Consider the following 17,385-nt stretch of genomic DNA (forward strand, 5'->3'; position numbering starts at 1 on the left):
GATGCCTCAGTTTGGGGTGAGCAGCACCAGCTTTGCCCGGAGTGAGGAGAAGAACCAGCTGAGCTTTCAGCTGGCCCCTAAATGCCCTGATGGAGAGGATGGACCTGAGCTGGCTGCTGCTTCGTTAGGCTAATCAGCAAACGAGCAGGGTGGGACTGTTCCCAGGGAGGGATTTCAGCAGCTCAGATGGGCAGAGAGAGTTGGGGCCTCAGCTGCCAGCCCACAGCTCCTGCCCTGGGAGCCTGGGCTCAGATCTGCCGTAAGCCAGGGGATGTTCGAGTCACGCTCTAGAGATAACAGCATTTCCTTCTGCCTTCTGCAGTGAAAGAGCAGGGAAAATGCCTGTGGTCCATCTGATCCCCTGTCCCCTCACGGAGCAGAGTGCTTGCAGCCCATGGGCAGCCAGTGGCTTTGCTGCTGGGTTTAAAGCCAAGTTTGTAATTCAGGCAGGAACCTTAAAAAAAACATCAGAGAGCAGCACAGTGGGGACATCTTCAAATTCTGGGGCCAAAGGGCCTTCACAGGGAGGATTTTCAGGTTGTCCTGCCTTTGGTAGGATGTTATAACCTGAGGGTTATAAATAATCTTGTATTTTGGGTTATTTGGAGTCTTGAAATAACATTTGCTGTTTGTCTGCTGTTCTTCCCCCCACACCAGACACCCCCCAGCCCCGGACCATCACAAACCAGGACGGGATGGGGACTTTGCTGCACTCCCTACAGCACCTGCAGTGCCTTTGCAGAGCTGCCCTGGGATCTGGGGGCTCTGGGTCCTTCCCACCCCCCGCTTGCAGCGCAGCAAACAGGAAACGTGCAGCACCGGCAGTTGAGTGTCACCCCAGAACGGAAAGCGCCTTGAGTAAGAGAGATGAGAGCGGGGCACGGGGCAGCTCGGGCGCCCTCGGGGTGGGAGCGGTGTCCCCTGTGACCTGGGGAGCCCCTCGTGTGCCCCAGCACCGAGCATCCCTCTCGGCACGTGCGGAGGGTGAGTCCTGCTGCTCCGGGGAAAGCTCGGGCATCACCTGGAGAAATGGAAAAGGGAGGGAAATGAGGGTTTACTTTCTTGCTGTTGGTGATCCAAGGGAGTTTTTCTTGCTGCCTGTGAGGGACTGTGGCTGGGGGCCCTTTCTGAGGGCTGGGAGCAGCGCAGGGTGCTGTGGAGGGAGGCAGGACATTGGGAGCTGGTGATGCCATGGGGGGCCCTGCTTGGCTGGGGGGGCACAGTTGCCATCCCATCCCACCCCATCCCATCCCCCTGCTTGTTCAGCGCCTCCGTCACGCTGTGGGCTCAGCTCACCTGCCCTGGGGCTAGGACAGGTAACCAGGGGCTTCTCCATGCCTTAAACAACCTCCTGCCCCTCCGAGCTCCCACTTCTGCCCCCTTAGAGGCCGGCACCACCATTCGAGGTGTTTCTGCTCCTGTGGGACTCCAGCAGCTCCACGAGACCCTCTTGCTTTAAGGGGTTGGGGCTGGTTTGGGGCCCTGTTCCCATTTCTGGGGTTTAGGCTCTGTTTCTGATGGCAGAAGGAAGGGGCAGAGGGCTGCAGGAGCTGGCATCTCCCCAGGCCGGGAGCGCAGAGCTGGGCTCAGCCAGAGCGAGCACGGCCCCGGCTCTGCCTCACTGCTCCCCACCGCCGTGGTTTCCTTCCCTCGGGGTTTGGGCTTTGAACAGCCCCTCCTGGGGACGGCGTGGCGGCTGTTGGTGACACAGCCACCCCCAGGCTGGGGACAGGGCACGGGGGGTCCCCAGCTCAGGCCCCACAAGCCTGGGCAAGCGGCGGCGTGATGGAAACCTCCGGAGGCTCTGCCCTCTGCCCGGAGGTGACTCACAGCTGCGAAAACCGGGGGAGGAATTTAGAAATGTGCTGCTGAGCTCTGAGCGGGCAGGTGGAACCAGAGGGCTCGCTCAGACCTCCAGCATCACCTTGGCTGGTCCTTTGCTGGTGTCCCCTCCTGCCAGTGTCCCCTCCTGCCAGTGTCCCCTCCTGGGTGGCCCTTGCTGGTGCCCTGTGCATCCTCCACAGCCGGGGAAGAGCATGGGGAGATTTGGGGTGGGTGCTTGGCTGGTGGCAGGAGAAGCTGTTGGGGAGCTGGGCTGGGATCCCCTGGGATGGCTGGGAGCCCCTGGGGTGGTTGGGATCCCCTGGGATGGCTGGGAGCCCCTGGGGTGGTTGGGATCCCCTGGGATGGTTGGTTGGGATCCCCTGGGATGGTTGGTTGGGATCCCCTGGGATGGTTGGGAGCGCCTGGGATGTCTGGGAGCTCCTGGAATAGCTGGGATCCCCTGGGGTGGTTGGTTGGGATCCCCTGGGGTGGTTGGCTGGGATCCCCTGGGGTGGTTGGTTGGGATCCCCTGGGGTGGTTGGCAGGAGCAGCCGTTGCTGCTGCGCATCCAGGCTCCATTTGCTCCGTGCAATCGGAGATCCGTCCTTCCCTCGCCCTTGCCAAACCCCTCAGCAGCTGGGAGCACCACGGTGAATTTCCAGCCGGGTCCCTCTGCGCTGTCTCTCCAGGGGCCATGTCCGAGCGCCGGGCGGCCGCCAAGGGCCGGCGCTTGGGCTCCAGCCGGCGCAAGCAGCTCCGGGAGGGCTCCGGAGAGACCCCGGCGGCAGCGCCCAGCCCCGGTGAGGAGCCACCCTGGGCGTCTGAAATCGTGCAGAGGGTGCAGCAGCTCCTGGCTGACAGGGACGCGGAGCAGGCCGCAGTCGTCACGCGCTCGGACGTGCAGGTGAGGCCGGGGCCGTGTCCCGGGGTGCCCGGAGATGGGGTGACGGGCGGCTTTTCACCCCGATTTGCTCCGGTTGCAGAAGCTGCACGAGGAAGGTTTGCCGTGCAGCAGGGAGGAGCTGGAGCTCGTGTTCGACGGGCTGGACGCCGCCGGCACCGGGCGCCTGGGCACGGAGGAGTTCACGGCCGGGCTCCGTGAGTGCAGCCCGGGCTGGCCCCGGCACGCTCCCCGGGCTCTCCTGGGGGATGCGCGGCGCTGCCTTCGCTGCGTGGCGCAGGATGGATCGTCCCCAGGAGCAGCTCCCAGCCCTTGGCTCAGCGGTGCTGCTGAACCGCTTTGTCGAAGCTGCGGAGGGGGAAGCGTTGGGCTTTGGGTTTTTTGGGTTTTGGGCTTTGCTGTTGCCCTGCCCGGGCACTGAGGATTTGGGATGTCTGTCAGCAGGGCAGTTCCTGAGCTCCCAAAAAGCCGCCAGGGAGCACCGGCGGCGGAAGACGGCGTCGCGGAGGGTCCAGCTGGTGCTGCCCGTGCCGCTGGCGGGCGTGGACAGCGAGGAGCGCAGGCACTTCGCCGCCTTTATGGAGCAGCTGGGCACAGGAGACCCCTCTGAAGAGTAAGTGCCCTGCTCGGCACCCATGGGTGTCCTGCAGGATGGGACAGGACACCCATGGCCTGAGCACAGGGTCACAGTGACCCCGGCGCTCACCTGGCCTCACACACCTCAAAAAGTGTGAGCGAAACGGCTCAGCCTGGCTCCGGGGGTTCCGGGGCGAGGCTCACCCCGGAACACCGCTCTCCCTGCAGACAGGAGATCTGGCAGCTCTGGGTGAAGCTGCGGCAGGATGAGCCCCAGCTGCTGGACAACCTGGAGGACTTCCTGGCCAAGATGAGGCACCGCATCCAGGAAGCCAGGAGCGAGAAGGAGGCTTTGGAGCTGACTCTGAACAAGTGAGTCACCCCAGGATGGCGCACAGGGGTAGGACAGGAGGGGTGGGGACAGGGATGGGGCCCTGGAGGGCCACCCCAGCCGCGCCGAGAAACCGGGCTGCTTCCAGCGCATCCAGCGGGGGCCGGAGCAGAGGTTTTGCTCATGTTTGGGGTCGGGCTCCCTCTACAGTCACGGATGGGATGGCAAAAGGACCGGGCGCGTCTGTGCCGGGTGACACCCTCCGGGCAAACCCAGCCGCAGCCCGGGGCTCCCGAGGGCAGTGTGGGGTCCCGGGGGTCTGCACCCCCTCTAGCCGGGTCTCACAGCCCTCCCCGGCCCTGCTGTCGCCACAGGCGCGTGGCCGAGCACGACAAGGACGTGCAGCAGCTCTGCGAGGTCCTGGAGCAGCAGATCCAGCAGGAGCAGCTGCGGCTGCAGCAGCAGGTGGGTCCCTGGCCGCTGCTGTCCCCTCGCTGTTCCTGCCGGGGGCACCCAGCACCCCAAACCCCCTCGGCAGCTGCCGGAGGATGAGCGGGTGCCCGTGTCCCTGTGCCCCCCCAGAGCACGGCCCGGAGCCAGCAGCAGGGCGAGGAGCTGCAGCGAGTGCTGGATGCCAGCGAGAGCGAGGTGCAGCGCTTGGTCACGGCACAGGCGGAGGTGGGCTGGACCCAAATCCCCTTTGTGTGCCGGGGGTCTCTGGGCTGTGCTGTAACGACCCCGCTGTGTCCCCACCAGCCCTGGCTGCGGGGTGTCACACAGGACCCTCCACCCCAGCGTGCCCCCTCCGTCCCCAGAGGACGCAAGCGGAGTTTCCCACCCGCCACCCTCGGGGTTGTGATTCAGCCCCGGCTCTGGAGCAGGCGGTTGTGAATTGTTGTCTGGGGGGGATTTTGGCGGGGTCTCAGCGTCCTGGTGGTCGCCATCCCACAGCTGGAGCGGCGCTGCCGCAGCCTCCAGAGCTCCCAGCAAGTCACCAGCACGGAAAACCGGCAGCTGGAGGAGAGCAACCGGGCACTGGAGCATCACCTGCAGCACCTGCACCAGCAGCTGCAGCACACCCAGCGCCGCCTGAGGACCATGAGGGCTGCAGTGGTTTGGGAGCACACGGGGGAGCCCGGGTGAGCAGCTGTGTCACCCCTGTGTCCCCACACACGTCGTTTCCTCCTGGATGGAGTTGGACGGGCCTCAGCCGCCGCGGTGCTTCAGTGCTACCCGTGGTGCAGGTTAATCGTGGCTTGGTGTGCAAAGCACAGGAGGAGAGGGCAGGATTATCAGCCCCGTGCACGGGGTGTGTCCCTGCAGGGCACCAGGGGGGTGGGGGTGTCCTTCAGCCAGGAGGGCTCGGCAGGATTGGCCCAAGGACTGTGGGTTTTGCTGAGCTGCTCTATCAGCTGACGGTCCTGGGGCAGGGGTGGAAGCGGTGAAGAGGATGGAGATCCCGTTTTGACCCTTGTGCTCTGTGTTTGCAGGGACAGAGTGGTGGCAGAGTTACCCATCGAGGTGCCAATGTCCCCGCAGGTACAGCTGGGACAGGACAGGGGTTCCTGGGCCTTGTGCTGTTCTGTTTGGGGCTGCAGAGGAGCTCAAGAGCACAGGGAGCTCCTACAGCACCGCCTCCCCTAAAAGCCCTCTCACACGGGGCCGGTGCAGATGTTTGGGAAGGGAGGGGGTTGCAGCACCTTGCTTCTGCTACCCCCAAGATTTTGGGTGGGTACAACTTGAGAACTCCACATCCTTGCAGGTGGATATTCTCCCTCACCAAGCATTTCCCTCTCTCCTCTTCCCACCCTGTTTCCGGCAGCTGAGCCCTGGGAAGAGCGAGAAGTTCCGCTCCGAGATGCGGATCAGGCTGGGATCCCAGAGCGGCGAGAGCAACGCCAAGAGCACCCACCAAGTGTAAGGGGTCCTGCTGCTCCCATGGGTGCCCCTGGGGTCTGCGAGCTGGGGCTGAGCCCCAGGCCCTCCCTCCACACTCCCCAGGCAAACAGTGATATTTTGTCCTTTTAGCACTCCTCTCCCACCCACTCATCTCTCACCCTGGAGCTCACGTCTCTTATCCCAGCTCATCACTCCCTTGGCTCAGGAACTTGCTCTGCCTGGCTGAGAGTTGTCTTTTCCTGTCTGATAATGTCAATGTGGGTCCTGGGAAGAGGCCGGGATGCAGCCCCAGGTCTGCCTGCATGTCCCCTGCCCCCACTGCTGCCTGTGTGAAGTCCAAGTGCACCCAGAGGGGAAATAAAATCAGGTCTGGAGAGGGATGGGGTGAGGCTGTAGATCAGAGACCCTCTGGGACTGGCTGGGGATGGGAGGGAGCTGGAGTCTGACCTGGGAGCTGGTTCATTGCCCCCATTTTCTGCCCTTTCCAGGGTTTGGGAAATGCTGCCAGCAGAAACAAACCTTTCAGGAGCCCCACGGAAAGCAAGCTCTGCAGAAGAGGATCCCTTCCCAGAACCTCTGAAAGAGGAAGGTGTCTCTGACCAAAGCTCTTTGCTAAGAGAGATGAATGATGCAATAGCAGCTCTGAGCAAACATCTGAAGGCGCAGGCACTGGGTGCACCCCCTGCCCTGGCAGACACTCCCTGGCACCCCTGGGACAATGCTGAGCCCCAAACGGGGCCAGAGGCAGCCACAGCCCGTGAAACAACCCCTGGGGTCCTGCAGGAGACCCTCCCTGGCCACGTCCATCGTGAGCTGCTGGAAGGAGACCAGCAGGAGGGACGAGGCACAGCTGAGCTTCGTGCTCCGGATGTGACACAGGCTGGTGCGTCCACAGGAGCCACAGGGCACTGCACGGCTCAGGAGCCAGGGGCAGAGCAGGGACACGGCCCAGAGGAGGCACAGGGGATGTTATTCCTGCAAGGAAAGGGTGCCGGTGAGGAGGAGATGGTGCAAAATGTGGCTGAGCAGCTGGGAGAGAGCGTGGAGGCAGGAGAGCAGGTGCTGATGGAGGTGGAAGGAGCAGGGTGGCTGCAGGAAAAAACAGCTTGGGCAAAACCACAGCTCCTGAGAGAAGCTGAGGAAGTGGAGATAAGGCAGAGGGAAAATTTGGAGGCAGTTCTGGGGCCACCAGAGGCTGGGCAGGAAGGCAGAGCAGTGGCACAGTGCCTTGCCATGGATGAGCAGCAGCCGGGCAGGACGCTGGGTGGATGTGCGCACGCCCCGGGCACGGCGCTGCAGGAATGGGCTCACCCGGCATCGGGGCTCCCTGGGAAACTGGAAACTGAGCTGGGAGAGCACCTGGAGCCAGAGCCACCATCCTGGGGTGAGGCACAAGTGGAAGCAGCCCGTGGGGGTGGTGTCCCTGAGGTGACAGCGGCTCCTGGCCCAGGAGTGCTGGACGAGGAGCGTGCCAGGACAGAGGTGCAGCACCGGGGAGAGACCACGGACTCCAAAGTGCTGGAGGCGCTGCCAGCCCGAGCTGAGCGTGCAGGGAGCGAGGAGGAGGAGGTGGAGGAAGCAGAGCCCAGGGAGGCAGAGCAGCAGCTGCAGGGTGAGTGTGCCAGGGGAGGTGCAGGGTGGAGAGGGAGCGCAGGCGCTCTGCAGCCACTGGCAGAGGCTGTGCCACCCACTCAGGGCCAAGGAGGAGTGGGGACAGACGTGGAACTGATGGAGGCTCGGAGCAGCACCAACATAGAGGTGCAGGCAGATCTGCAGGTCTGGAATGAGGCTGGATCCCCAGGGACACAGCAGGGCCGGGGTGTGGAGCCAGGTGTGCAGCTGGAGAAGGACAAACCAGAGGCAGGGCTGGGAGAAGAAATGGGAGCTGCTGCAGTGCACAGCGAGGGTCCTTCCCCAGCAGAAACACCCGTGGGCAGCCCAGACTTGTGTGGGCTGTTCCCAGTTAAGTCTCAGGCACTGGAATTGGTGGAGGCAGATCTGCAGCTCTGTGGGGGTCTCAGCCCAGAAACCCCCCAGGGAGGGAAGGGGGAAAGAGCTGTTCAGCTCCAAGAGAACGAGGAAGAGGATGGGGCACAAGGACAGGGTGAGCACGGGCTGCCTCAGGAACCAGTGCCTCATCCCAGGGGAGTGACCCTGGATCAGGGAGAGGGGGCTGGTGGAGACATGCAGGCACAGGGAGAGGCTGAGAGCCTGCTCGCTGTTGAGCACCAGAGCTGTGGTGCCAATGTGGAGCTGACTGCAGAGGGGGATGAGCTCAGACTGACACAGGGAGGGAGCACCCAGGCAGGTCTGCAGCCCCTGGGTGAGGCTGGATCCTCAGGGACACAGCAGGCAGGGAGTGTGGATGCAGAGGTGCAGCCCCTGGATCGGGAGGATAAAGAAAAGTTTTTGGAAAGGGAGGCAGAGGATGTCCAGGAAGATAGGTCATCCAAAGAGGGTGTCAGCTCAGGGGCCCCATGGGGATGGGAGGGTGAAAGAGCTGTTCAGTTGGAGGAGGAGGAGGATGGGGCACAAGGACAGGGTGAGCATGGGCTGCCACAGGAGCCAGTGCCTCATCTGCAGGGATCAGGAGTGGGGCACAGTGCAGGAGCTGATGAAGACATGCAGGCACAGGGAGAGGCTGAAACCCTGGACACTGTTGAGCACCAGAGCTGTGGTGCCAATGTGGAGCTGACTGCAGAGGGGGATGAGCTCAAATCAGCCTCAGCAGAAAGCACCCAGGCAGATCTGCAGCCCTTAAGCCAGACTGACTCCATGGGGACAGAGCAGGGAGGGAATGTGGCTCCAGATGTGCATCCCCTGGGTCAGGAGGATAAAGAGGAGTTAGTGGAAATGGAGGCAGAGGACTCCAGGACAGACAGTCAGCTGTGTGTGAGTGCCAGCCCAGAAACCCCCCAGGGAGGGGGGCACTGTGCAGCTGTGCAGCCCAGGGATGGGGCTGGGGGCTGGGGACAGGGTGGGCGTGGGCTGATGCAGGAGCTGATGCCTCACCCATCTGGAGTGACCATCAGACAGAGAAGAGGGACAGATGCCAGTGTGCAGCCAGTGGAGGAGGTTGAAATCCTGGATACAGTGGAAGATCAGAGCAGTGGTGCCAATGTGCAGCTGATTGCAGAGGGGGATGAGCTCAGACTGACACAGGGAGGGAGCACCCAGGCAGATCTGCAGCCCCTGGGTGAGGCTGGATCCTCAGGGACACAGCAGGGACGGAGTGTGGATGCAGAGGTGCAGCCCCAGGATGAGGTTAATAAAGCAGAGTTAGGGGAAGGGGAAGCAGAGGTTGCCCAGGCACATCTGCAGCTGTCAGAGGAGCTCAGCTCAGGAGTCCCACAGAGAGGAGAAATTGAAACAAATGCTCAGGTTGAGGAGAAGGACGATGGGGAACAAGGACAGGGTGAGCACGGGCTGCCACAGGAGCCTGTGCTTGATCTGCAGGGATCAGGGGTCAGGCAGGGAGAGGGGGCTGGTGGAGACATGCAGGCACAGGGAGAGGCTGAAAGCCTGCTCGCTGTTGAGCACCAGAGCTGTGGTGCCAATGTGCAGCTGATTGCAGAGGGGGATGAGCTCAGACTGACACAGGGAGGGAGCACCCAGGCAGGTCTGCAGCCCCTGGGTGAGGCTGGATCCTCAGGGACACAGCAGGCAGGGAGTGTGGATGCAGAGGTGCAGCCCCAGGATGAGGTTAATAAAGCAGAGGTAGAGGAAGGGGAGGCAGAGGATGCCCAGGCACATCTGCAGCTGTGTGGGGGTCTCAGCCCAGGCGCTCCATGGGGAGGGGAGTGGGGAAGAGCCGTTCAGGATGAGGAGGATGGGGCACAAGTGCGAGGTGAGAATGGGTTGCCACAGGAGCCTGTGCTTGGCCCAGAAGGAGGACGAGGGCGACAGGGAGAGGGGGCTGGTGCAGGCGTCCAGCCACAGGAGGAGGCTGAGAGCCTGGACACACTGGAGGCCCAGAGCACTGATGCTGATGTGCAGCTGTTCACAGACCAGCAGAAGCCCAAATCAGGCTCAGGGGGGAGCACAGAGGCAGATCTGACACCTCTGGGTGTAGCTGGGATGTGGGAAGGGCAGCAGAGCCTGACTCTAGGTTTGGAGGCAGTTCTGGGTGCAAACCCACGGGAAGGAGCTGCTGCTGCAGGTGTGCTCACTCCAGGTGAGGCTGATTTGGGTCCTGGACCTGTCACTGCTGCAGAGGGCCCTGGTCTGGAAGCAGAACTGGGAGCATGCATTGGTCCTGAGGGGCAGATTCTGGAGGCACAGGAATCACTGCAGGGAGAGAGGGCTCCTGCAGAGGGGAAGCCTCTGGATGGAGATCACAGTCTGGAGGTGGCACAGGGCGAGAGGCTGGAGGCAGGGGCGAGGAATGGAGTGAAAACTCAGGGTCTAGGACTAAACCAGGGCCACGATGACGCTGCGCTGGCCTCCCTGGTCTCTGAGGTGCCGTTACAGATCAGCCCCCTACGGCTGGAAACGATGATGCAGGAGGATGTTCTCATTCCAGATGTGTGGCGGCTTTGTGCTCCGGGACAGGCAGCCCAAAGGGAGCTTCAGGAGCAGGTTTCAGCACAGGGCCATGAGGGGAGGCTTCACACGGTGGCCCAACAGCCAGAGGGGAAGATGGAACCGGAGCACACGGCTGCTGAGCATCCGAAGCGAGAGGTGCCACCAGCATCAACGCTGCACACGACAGCACAACCAGCAGATGCTGGGAGTGATCAGCTGGGGATGGTCCTCAGAGATAACTCACTGGGGAAAAGGCAGCGCTTGGGAGAACAGAGCAAAGACCTCGGTGTTGGTCAACGAGAGAAAATGCAAGAGTTTGGTCAGAAAATGAGCCGGGAGGGCGAGCCCAGCCCAGGAGAACCAGGAGCTGTGACTGCAGGTGGGGCAGGAGCTGCCCCAAGGGGTTGTCCTAAAGCTCCCCTGGACCCAGACCACGTCTACAACGTGCTGTTCGTTGGGGACTCCCACGTGGGCAAAACGTCGTTCCTGTACCGTTTGCACGCCGACACCTTCAACCCCCACCTCGCCGCCACAGTGGGTAGGTCTCCTCCAGCCCCTCTCCAGGCACTCGCTTGGATCACGGCTGCAATTCCCTTTCCTCCACCCCACAATTCCCTTTCCTCCACCCCACAATTCCCTTTCCTCCACACCACGAGCTGCTGGAGGTCGCCACGTGCCCGTTACAGCTCATGCCAAGCGTGCTGTACAACCAGTCCCCAGGGGCCCACCGGAGCCACCAGGTCCCCACGCCTGGATGCTCATGGGCAGGAAATGCTGCTCCTCTTTGTCCTTCCTAAGGCACCAGCGACAGTGGCCCAGGGCTTCCCTCTCTGCTTTGCCTTTCAGCTCCATTCTCCTCTCTTCTCCAGCCTGGTTTTATCCATCAGGAGATGAGAGACCTTCCCAAAATCCGGCGATTAAACACCTAAAAGCCAGAGGTTCACTTGGGACCAACCCCTGGAGCTGCAGCCTCAGACCACCCTGCACCATGTTGCTTCTCCATCCATCTTCTGTCACAGGGCAGAACTCAACCTATCAAAATATCCTCTTTTGTGTCTTCCAGGACTGGATTATCAGATCAAAACCCTCGTTGTGGATAACAAGAGCTTTGCTCTCCGCCTGTGGGACTCAGCTGGTCAGGAAAGGTGAGGTGCTGTGCTGCTTAAGGATGCAGCCTGGGTTTTTTGGTTTTTGTTTTTTTTTTTTACCCTGTAGTTTAGGGGCAATGAATATTCTTGGCTTTGCTAAGCAAAGGTGAGGTTTCTCAAGGAGGGACTCTGTACAGTCTGCCATCTGATAAAGCATAATAAAGGAAGTAATTAAGATAAAACTGGCGCTCAGACTGTTCCTATGTCCCCCGCCATCAGGACAAGAGCCAAATCTGGGGCTCGCCTGTTTTTGCAGGCCTGCATTCCCGCCTTTCCCACCAGGATTTCTGCTAGGCAGAACCCCCTTAGGCAGTGCTGGTGATCCACCCCAAATGCCTGCAGGTACCGCAGCGTGACCAAGCAGTTCTTCCGGAAGGCGGACGGGGTGGTGCTGATGTACGACATCACCTCCGAGTACTCCTTCTCCGACGTGCGCTACTGGCTCGGCTGCATCCAGGTGGGGGAGATTCCCCAGCTCTCGGGGCCGATAGGAGCGGCCAAACCCTTTGGAAAGGGTTATTCTGCATTGCTTTCATGATGAAATGATTTCTTTTATGCGGAGGATTTAAGTCAGATACGGAGGATCTTCACACGTTGGCGGTGTTCCCCAGGGTAATTTGTTGATAGCACCAGTAGGGTAATGATCAACTCTTAAACAATTAAAAACGAGTGCAAAGGAATGGAAAAATGTTGTTTTTACATCAGGAATGGTCCACCTTGAGTCCTGGGGAATGGGAGGTGATTCAAGGCTTTTTAAAAGCTTCCTTTCAGAGATTTTCCAGTTGACACAAAGGAAGTGTTTAAAAATGCTGGAGCAAAATAGGATATTGCCTTGCTTGGTGCCTGTAAATCCCAGCCAGAGCACCTTCAGGGGTGCAGTTGAGCACAAAGTGAATTCATTACGAGTGTAACTCATCCAGTGCTCTGTCCTGTTAACAGACATGGGCAGATGATTTAAGGAAGAAAAAAAAATCTTAAAAGCTGTTGAACTTATTTAAGAATTTATTTGTTATTAGCCCAAATCCATGGGTGTCAGTCATGGTGTCCCAGGATATGTGTAGGCAGTGCGGCCAGCTGGGGATTTTGGAGCTGTCCTGATCTTCCCTTCTTTCTCACTCAGGACGCAGCAGAGGATGGAATTGCTGTTCTTCTTCTTGGGAACAAAACCGACTGCGCTGCCCAGAGACAGGTCCCTACAAAGGAGGGTGAATGCCTGGCCAAGGTAGGTGGTGAAGCACAGCCCAAGCGAGGCAGGGACAGCTAAGGATGGACACCACCAGCCCAGGGAGCTGGAGAAAGGGGAAAACCTTTCATTTACCCCTCATGCATCAGTGGTTGACAAAATGTTCTCTGAAGCCAACTCTCACCCTTCCCTGCCTTGCTTTCCCTTAGCCACTTTAATTTTGCCTCAGCCCCATCCCAGTAAATTGGTTTATGGAAGTGGATTTGTAAATGAGAACGTTTTCAGCTCCGCTTATCTTTGCTGTGAAGTGTTGAGTATCTTCCCAGCATCATAAAAATAATAAACCCACTGAGCACTCTCCTAGTTTAAAGATACCGAAATGACCAAAATTTGATTAATCTCTTCAAATATAGGTGGCTAATAAAAATTAGGTGAGGAGAATTAGGAGAATTTCACCTTTACTGACTTAATTTTAAAGTTTATGAGATATGGGCTAGAATCCATGGACCAGTTTGACAGATGGAGATGAGGGATAGATGCTCATTTTCTCAAACTGGTAGAAAACAAAAGAGTTGGGAACATCTAGTTATGCCTCTCTCTGTGTTCACTCCCATAACCAGAAGGCATCACAAATTTTTCTGTCTGCACAGTCAGCCTTTTCCTTGGTATTAAAAGCTGCTGTCGTAGCAACCAGAAAATCTGGATTTCACCCTCTTGTTCCAGTAAATAAGTTATTGAGTTAGTTGTTTCCTTGATTCCCTCCGGTTTCCCCTTGACTGGGACAGTCCCATGGCTATTTATTGCCACATGAAGCTATTCCAGTGCAAGAACGTTGCATTTCTATTTGGGGTGTGTGTCTTCCAGGAGCATCAGCTCATGTTTTACGAGTGCAGCGCTGCCTCGGGCCACAACGTCTTCGAGTCCATGGTCAGCTTTGTCAGGTGAGCTGTGTGCTTGGATTTCTCCAGCTGTCCTCAGTTTAATGGGCTCCCTCCCTGCTTTTTTAACTCCAGGTATTGGGATGTCACTGTCACCAGACATTCCACGCCCAAATGTCAGGGAAAGCTCAGGGCAGCTCAGGCTGGGATGAGCACTTAGCACTGCCCTGACTTGTCTCCTGAACAACCAGCATTGCAAGGAGGTGAATAAAACCCTTTTGGGGATGCTGCTGATTTCTCCCTGGCTTGACTGAAACAAGTTCTGTGTGTGATTTGATGTAGGCTGGCACTTTTAGCAGCATCCACAGCTCTCGGATCACGTGGAGCTGGAAGGGTCCTGACTCCTCTCAGCCGTGCTGAGCCTCCTGTACCGAGGCTTGTCCAGACAAACAGCACAGCACTACAAAATATGGGGGAAATACCCAGCTAATTTGCTTCTTTTTCTCCCAGGTTGCTCAAAGTTCGTGAAGATGAATTGAAAAATAAGGCAGAAGAGGTACCAAAGGCACCCGAGAAGAAAAAGGGCTGCTGCTGGTGATGGACAGAGCCCTCGCACCGACCTGAAACTGCACCAACAGCCAGAAAAGCATAAAATAATCCTTGGACACCTTCTCTTTTCCTTTGTGTCTTCCTTGCCTGCTCTTCCTTGGCCTTGGATGCTGAGAGAAAAAGCTGCTGTGGGGAACCTGCTGCCATTACCCCAGAGCACACCAGCCCTTCAGAATACTTCTTGGGGAACTTTACCACTTTCTTTTGGAGACTAAAAACATGCCAAGAAAAGAAGCAGAAAAGGAATTCAGCTGGGTCTGAGATGCTGCAATGATACTGGAAGCAGAGAGATTAAACCCAGGCCTTGGGGTGGAATAAATGGAAACCTGAAGCCATCCAAGTGGATAAAACAAGGGGGTTCAGTGCTGTTGCTGCTCTGGGCTGTGGGGACTTCTGCTCTGGCTTTGCAATCTGACTGGATTTGATCAGGAGCAATGAGATATTCCATATTTTCTAAATGCACTTAAATCTCTCCAATGAAACAAGGTAAAGCTAATTTTTCCCTTCCCTGTTTAATCCTGCCAGTGAGCAGTGATGGGGTTTGACAGAAACTGCTGAATATTTTGCTCAAAATAAATTCAAAAGCCCCAAGAGCACGTCCAGGTTAAGAGGTTTTTTCAATTGTATTGGTCCCAGACCAGAATTCTGGACTATTGCAGCAAATCTCAGGCTGGGCAGAGAATGAGCTGCTGCCTCCTGCCCCTCTGCTCTTTGTGAAGTACTGAATTGGTTTTACATCCAACTTGAAAAATCTAAATAAACATGCCACGATTTCAAGGGGGATTTTTTTATCTTTTTACAGCTTGATTGAACTACATTTTTGCAGGGAAAAAAAAAAAAAAAAAAAAAAAAAAAAAAAAAAAAAAAAAAAAAAAAAAAGACATACAGACTAAATAAATAAGAATACAAGTGCTATATTTTAGTATTTTATACATTCCATGTAAATTCCCAGCAGTTCAGCAGGTGTATTTAAAGACTGTGCTTATGTACAGAGTTTGGGGAAATAATTCTGCCCAGCTGGGTTTGCTTTTTGTTGCCATTATTATTTTTATATGCATAATGGCAAAGCATAATAGTAGCCAGTTTGTGCTTTACAAAGAAAAAAATGACAGCAGGAGTTGGGCTTCTGGCAACACTTATATATTATCATATGTAATGATATATACATTATATATATATCAGCTTCACCAGCCAGGGTCCAACTTTGCAGTGACCCTGGGATTTCTGAGTCTTTTAGGAATGATTTATCTCTCCTGCACACCCCAATTTATCACTGCAGTATCTCTGTACCCTAAATCTCCATCCCTGTGTCTCCCCCCAGCCGACCTCAGGTCATTTTCCTTTCGCCCCATCATTAAAACACTTTATTTTCCTAATGCAATATATTTAATGCACCCATTCCCCGTCCGTCTCTCTTGACCATTTTTCTTTATACAATATTTTTAGTGATGGAGCAGCTCCTCAGGAAGGATTTATGTGGCTCAGCTCAGAGCTGTGCTTGGGTTTGATATTTGGGATATCTGGAATGGCTTTTTCCTTTTGTTTGGTACCCTCTTCACTACTTCTTTTATTTAAAAATAATATAAATCCAAATCTACATTGCAAATTTGATCCACGATAAGAGAAGCACCATTTCAGCACGATTAACCCAAACCCTTCTTTCTCCTGGGTGTGTAGCACTTCCCCATTCAAAGCCACCCATCAGGTCAGCTTTTTCTTTTGCCTAAAAACGCTGGGATTATAGATGGAAGATGCTGCTTGGCCGTGTGGCAGCAGGATTGTGCAAGAAACGGATTTATTTGATTCCAAAATGAAGAGTCGAGGCCGTCGAGGCTGATTTTTCCCATTAGATGGCAGCAGCTGCAGCAATTCATCCCCACTGCAATATTTCTGCTGCAGGGAAGGACCAGGGAGCTCGAACAGGGCCAAAAGTGGGAGCTGGAAAACAACAGGCTTCCCAGAACAGCAGGCAGAAAGAAATGTCTATCTTATTCCCCTGGAAAACACCTCTAGAAAAAAGGACGGAGTTTGTGCCCAAAGCATGAGTTACACCACTCCAACCCTCCCCGCCAAACTTGGAAATGAATTTTTCATTGCCAGGCTGGGAAAAACACCGGGCAGGCAATAAATCACATTGGAAAACACGGGCAGCACGTTGCAGTTGAAAGCGTTTTTCACCTTTAATAATTCACATCCCAGCAAACATTCCCACTCCGGGATCAAAGGCACCGCTCCTTTGCGAGCCATTAAACGCCTGCACGAGCATTTGGAGGAGGATCAAGGCCTGGGATATTAATAGCAAGAGGGAAATGCATACTTGTTTGGACCACAGGATGTTGGTGTTTTTTTAATCAGGTGTTTTCCTTTGAAGCTGTTTGAAATTCCTCAAGGCGCTCCACAAGAATTAGAGGAGCTGCCTCAGCCAAGCCAAGATCTCGGATAGCAGCCCAAAGTCAGCGGGCATTTACCAGCATCCTGCTTGGATGAATCCACCTTGGAAGCCGAGAACCCACACGAGCTTCTGACAAGTTGGAACAAATCTTCAACCACAGCTTTCAGTGCCCCAGCCATGGGATTTGGGTTTTGCCCAGGAGCATCTCTCAGAATTTCACACCCGTTCCTCTGGAAAGGCAGTAAAATTGAGATGAGGAGACAATCCCTGGGCTGGGATTGACGGGGCAGGAAATCCAAACCTGCGTAGGGGAATTCCTTTTTCTTGCAATATTTAATTCATCTGCAGAACTCGGCGCTGCTGGAAGTTGTTGAGGCCGAGAACTTCAACAAGGCTGAAATTTAGACAAGGTTGCCCTAAAGGGACCTGGTCTGGTGGAACAGAGTGGAATGAGACCATCTTTAAGGTTCTTCCAGCCCAAACCATTCTAGGATTCTATGAAAATGCATCGGAGAGATACCAAGAACACCCATCACACACCCACAATCAAGAGCCGACTGAAAATACGTTTAATTGCAGTTGAGGACTGAAGCTTATGTCTGAGAGTAGGGTGAGGCTGAGATTCCTCGTTCCAGATTCTCCCAAGCAAGAAAAATGCCAGGGGTACCTCCAGGGACCGTCTCTTGCCCCATTTGTAGCCCTTTACGCCTCAAAGCCTTTCCCACAATTTTTAGGGCTTTCCCACATTTGTTTTAGGGGATGTTAACTGTGTGCTCAGTGCTTGTCACTTGACCTGTGGGAATGGGCACCCATGTCCCCCACGGGGCTGGGGATAAGTGGGGTTCAAGGGGACACTGTGGGTCTCCCAGGGGACGCTGGAGGGTCTGGGGTGGCTGTGGGGTGATACTGGGGACTAATGGGGTGCTGGGGGTGAAGTGTTTGGGATGCTGTGGGAAGTGGCTGTGAAAGATTTGGGGGGTTCTGGGGGGTCTTGGGTGTGCTGTGGGCTCAGGAAGATGCTGAGGGTTCATGTGGGTGCTGTGTGAGATGTCAAGGCGCTGGTGGGGGCTTGGGGGATCGGGTGTTTCTTGGGGGGTCTGTGAGTGAGGGGAGGTCAGGC

The 17,385-nt window shown here is 56.5% G+C and overlaps 1 protein-coding gene across 5 annotated transcripts; it reads left to right on the forward strand.

Annotated features, from left to right (window-relative positions):
• The first annotated feature begins 181 nt into the window (after positions 1 to 181).
• Positions 182 to 14,680, forward strand: RAB44 (RAB44, member RAS oncogene family). 5 transcript variants are annotated; one of them, XM_040085926.2, is made up of 18 exons: positions 182 to 259; positions 658 to 984; positions 2,514 to 2,728; positions 2,808 to 2,922; positions 3,167 to 3,338; positions 3,530 to 3,673; positions 4,007 to 4,097; positions 4,215 to 4,310; positions 4,584 to 4,771; positions 5,123 to 5,171; positions 5,455 to 5,549; positions 6,020 to 7,143; positions 10,054 to 10,593; positions 11,119 to 11,200; positions 11,546 to 11,660; positions 12,324 to 12,425; positions 13,251 to 13,327; positions 13,775 to 14,680. In XM_040085926.2, exons 1-18 carry the CDS (start codon positions 187 to 189, stop codon positions 13,860 to 13,862), a joined length of 3,693 nt encoding a protein of 1,230 aa, XP_039941860.1. In that variant the 5' UTR covers positions 182 to 186; the 3' UTR covers positions 13,863 to 14,680. The 5 variants fall into 5 exon arrangements, with proteins under 5 accessions (XP_039941860.1, XP_039941858.1, XP_039941861.1 ...); XM_040085924.2 differs by having other exon boundaries at positions 216 to 537; XM_040085927.2 differs by having other exon boundaries at positions 216 to 537; positions 6,020 to 6,414.
• The last annotated feature ends 2,705 nt before the right edge of the window (positions 14,681 to 17,385 follow it).

Source organism: Hirundo rustica, chromosome 24, assembly GCF_015227805.2.
Source record: "Hirundo rustica isolate bHirRus1 chromosome 24, bHirRus1.pri.v3, whole genome shotgun sequence".
NCBI classification, from domain to species: Eukaryota; Metazoa; Chordata; class Aves; order Passeriformes; family Hirundinidae; genus Hirundo; species Hirundo rustica.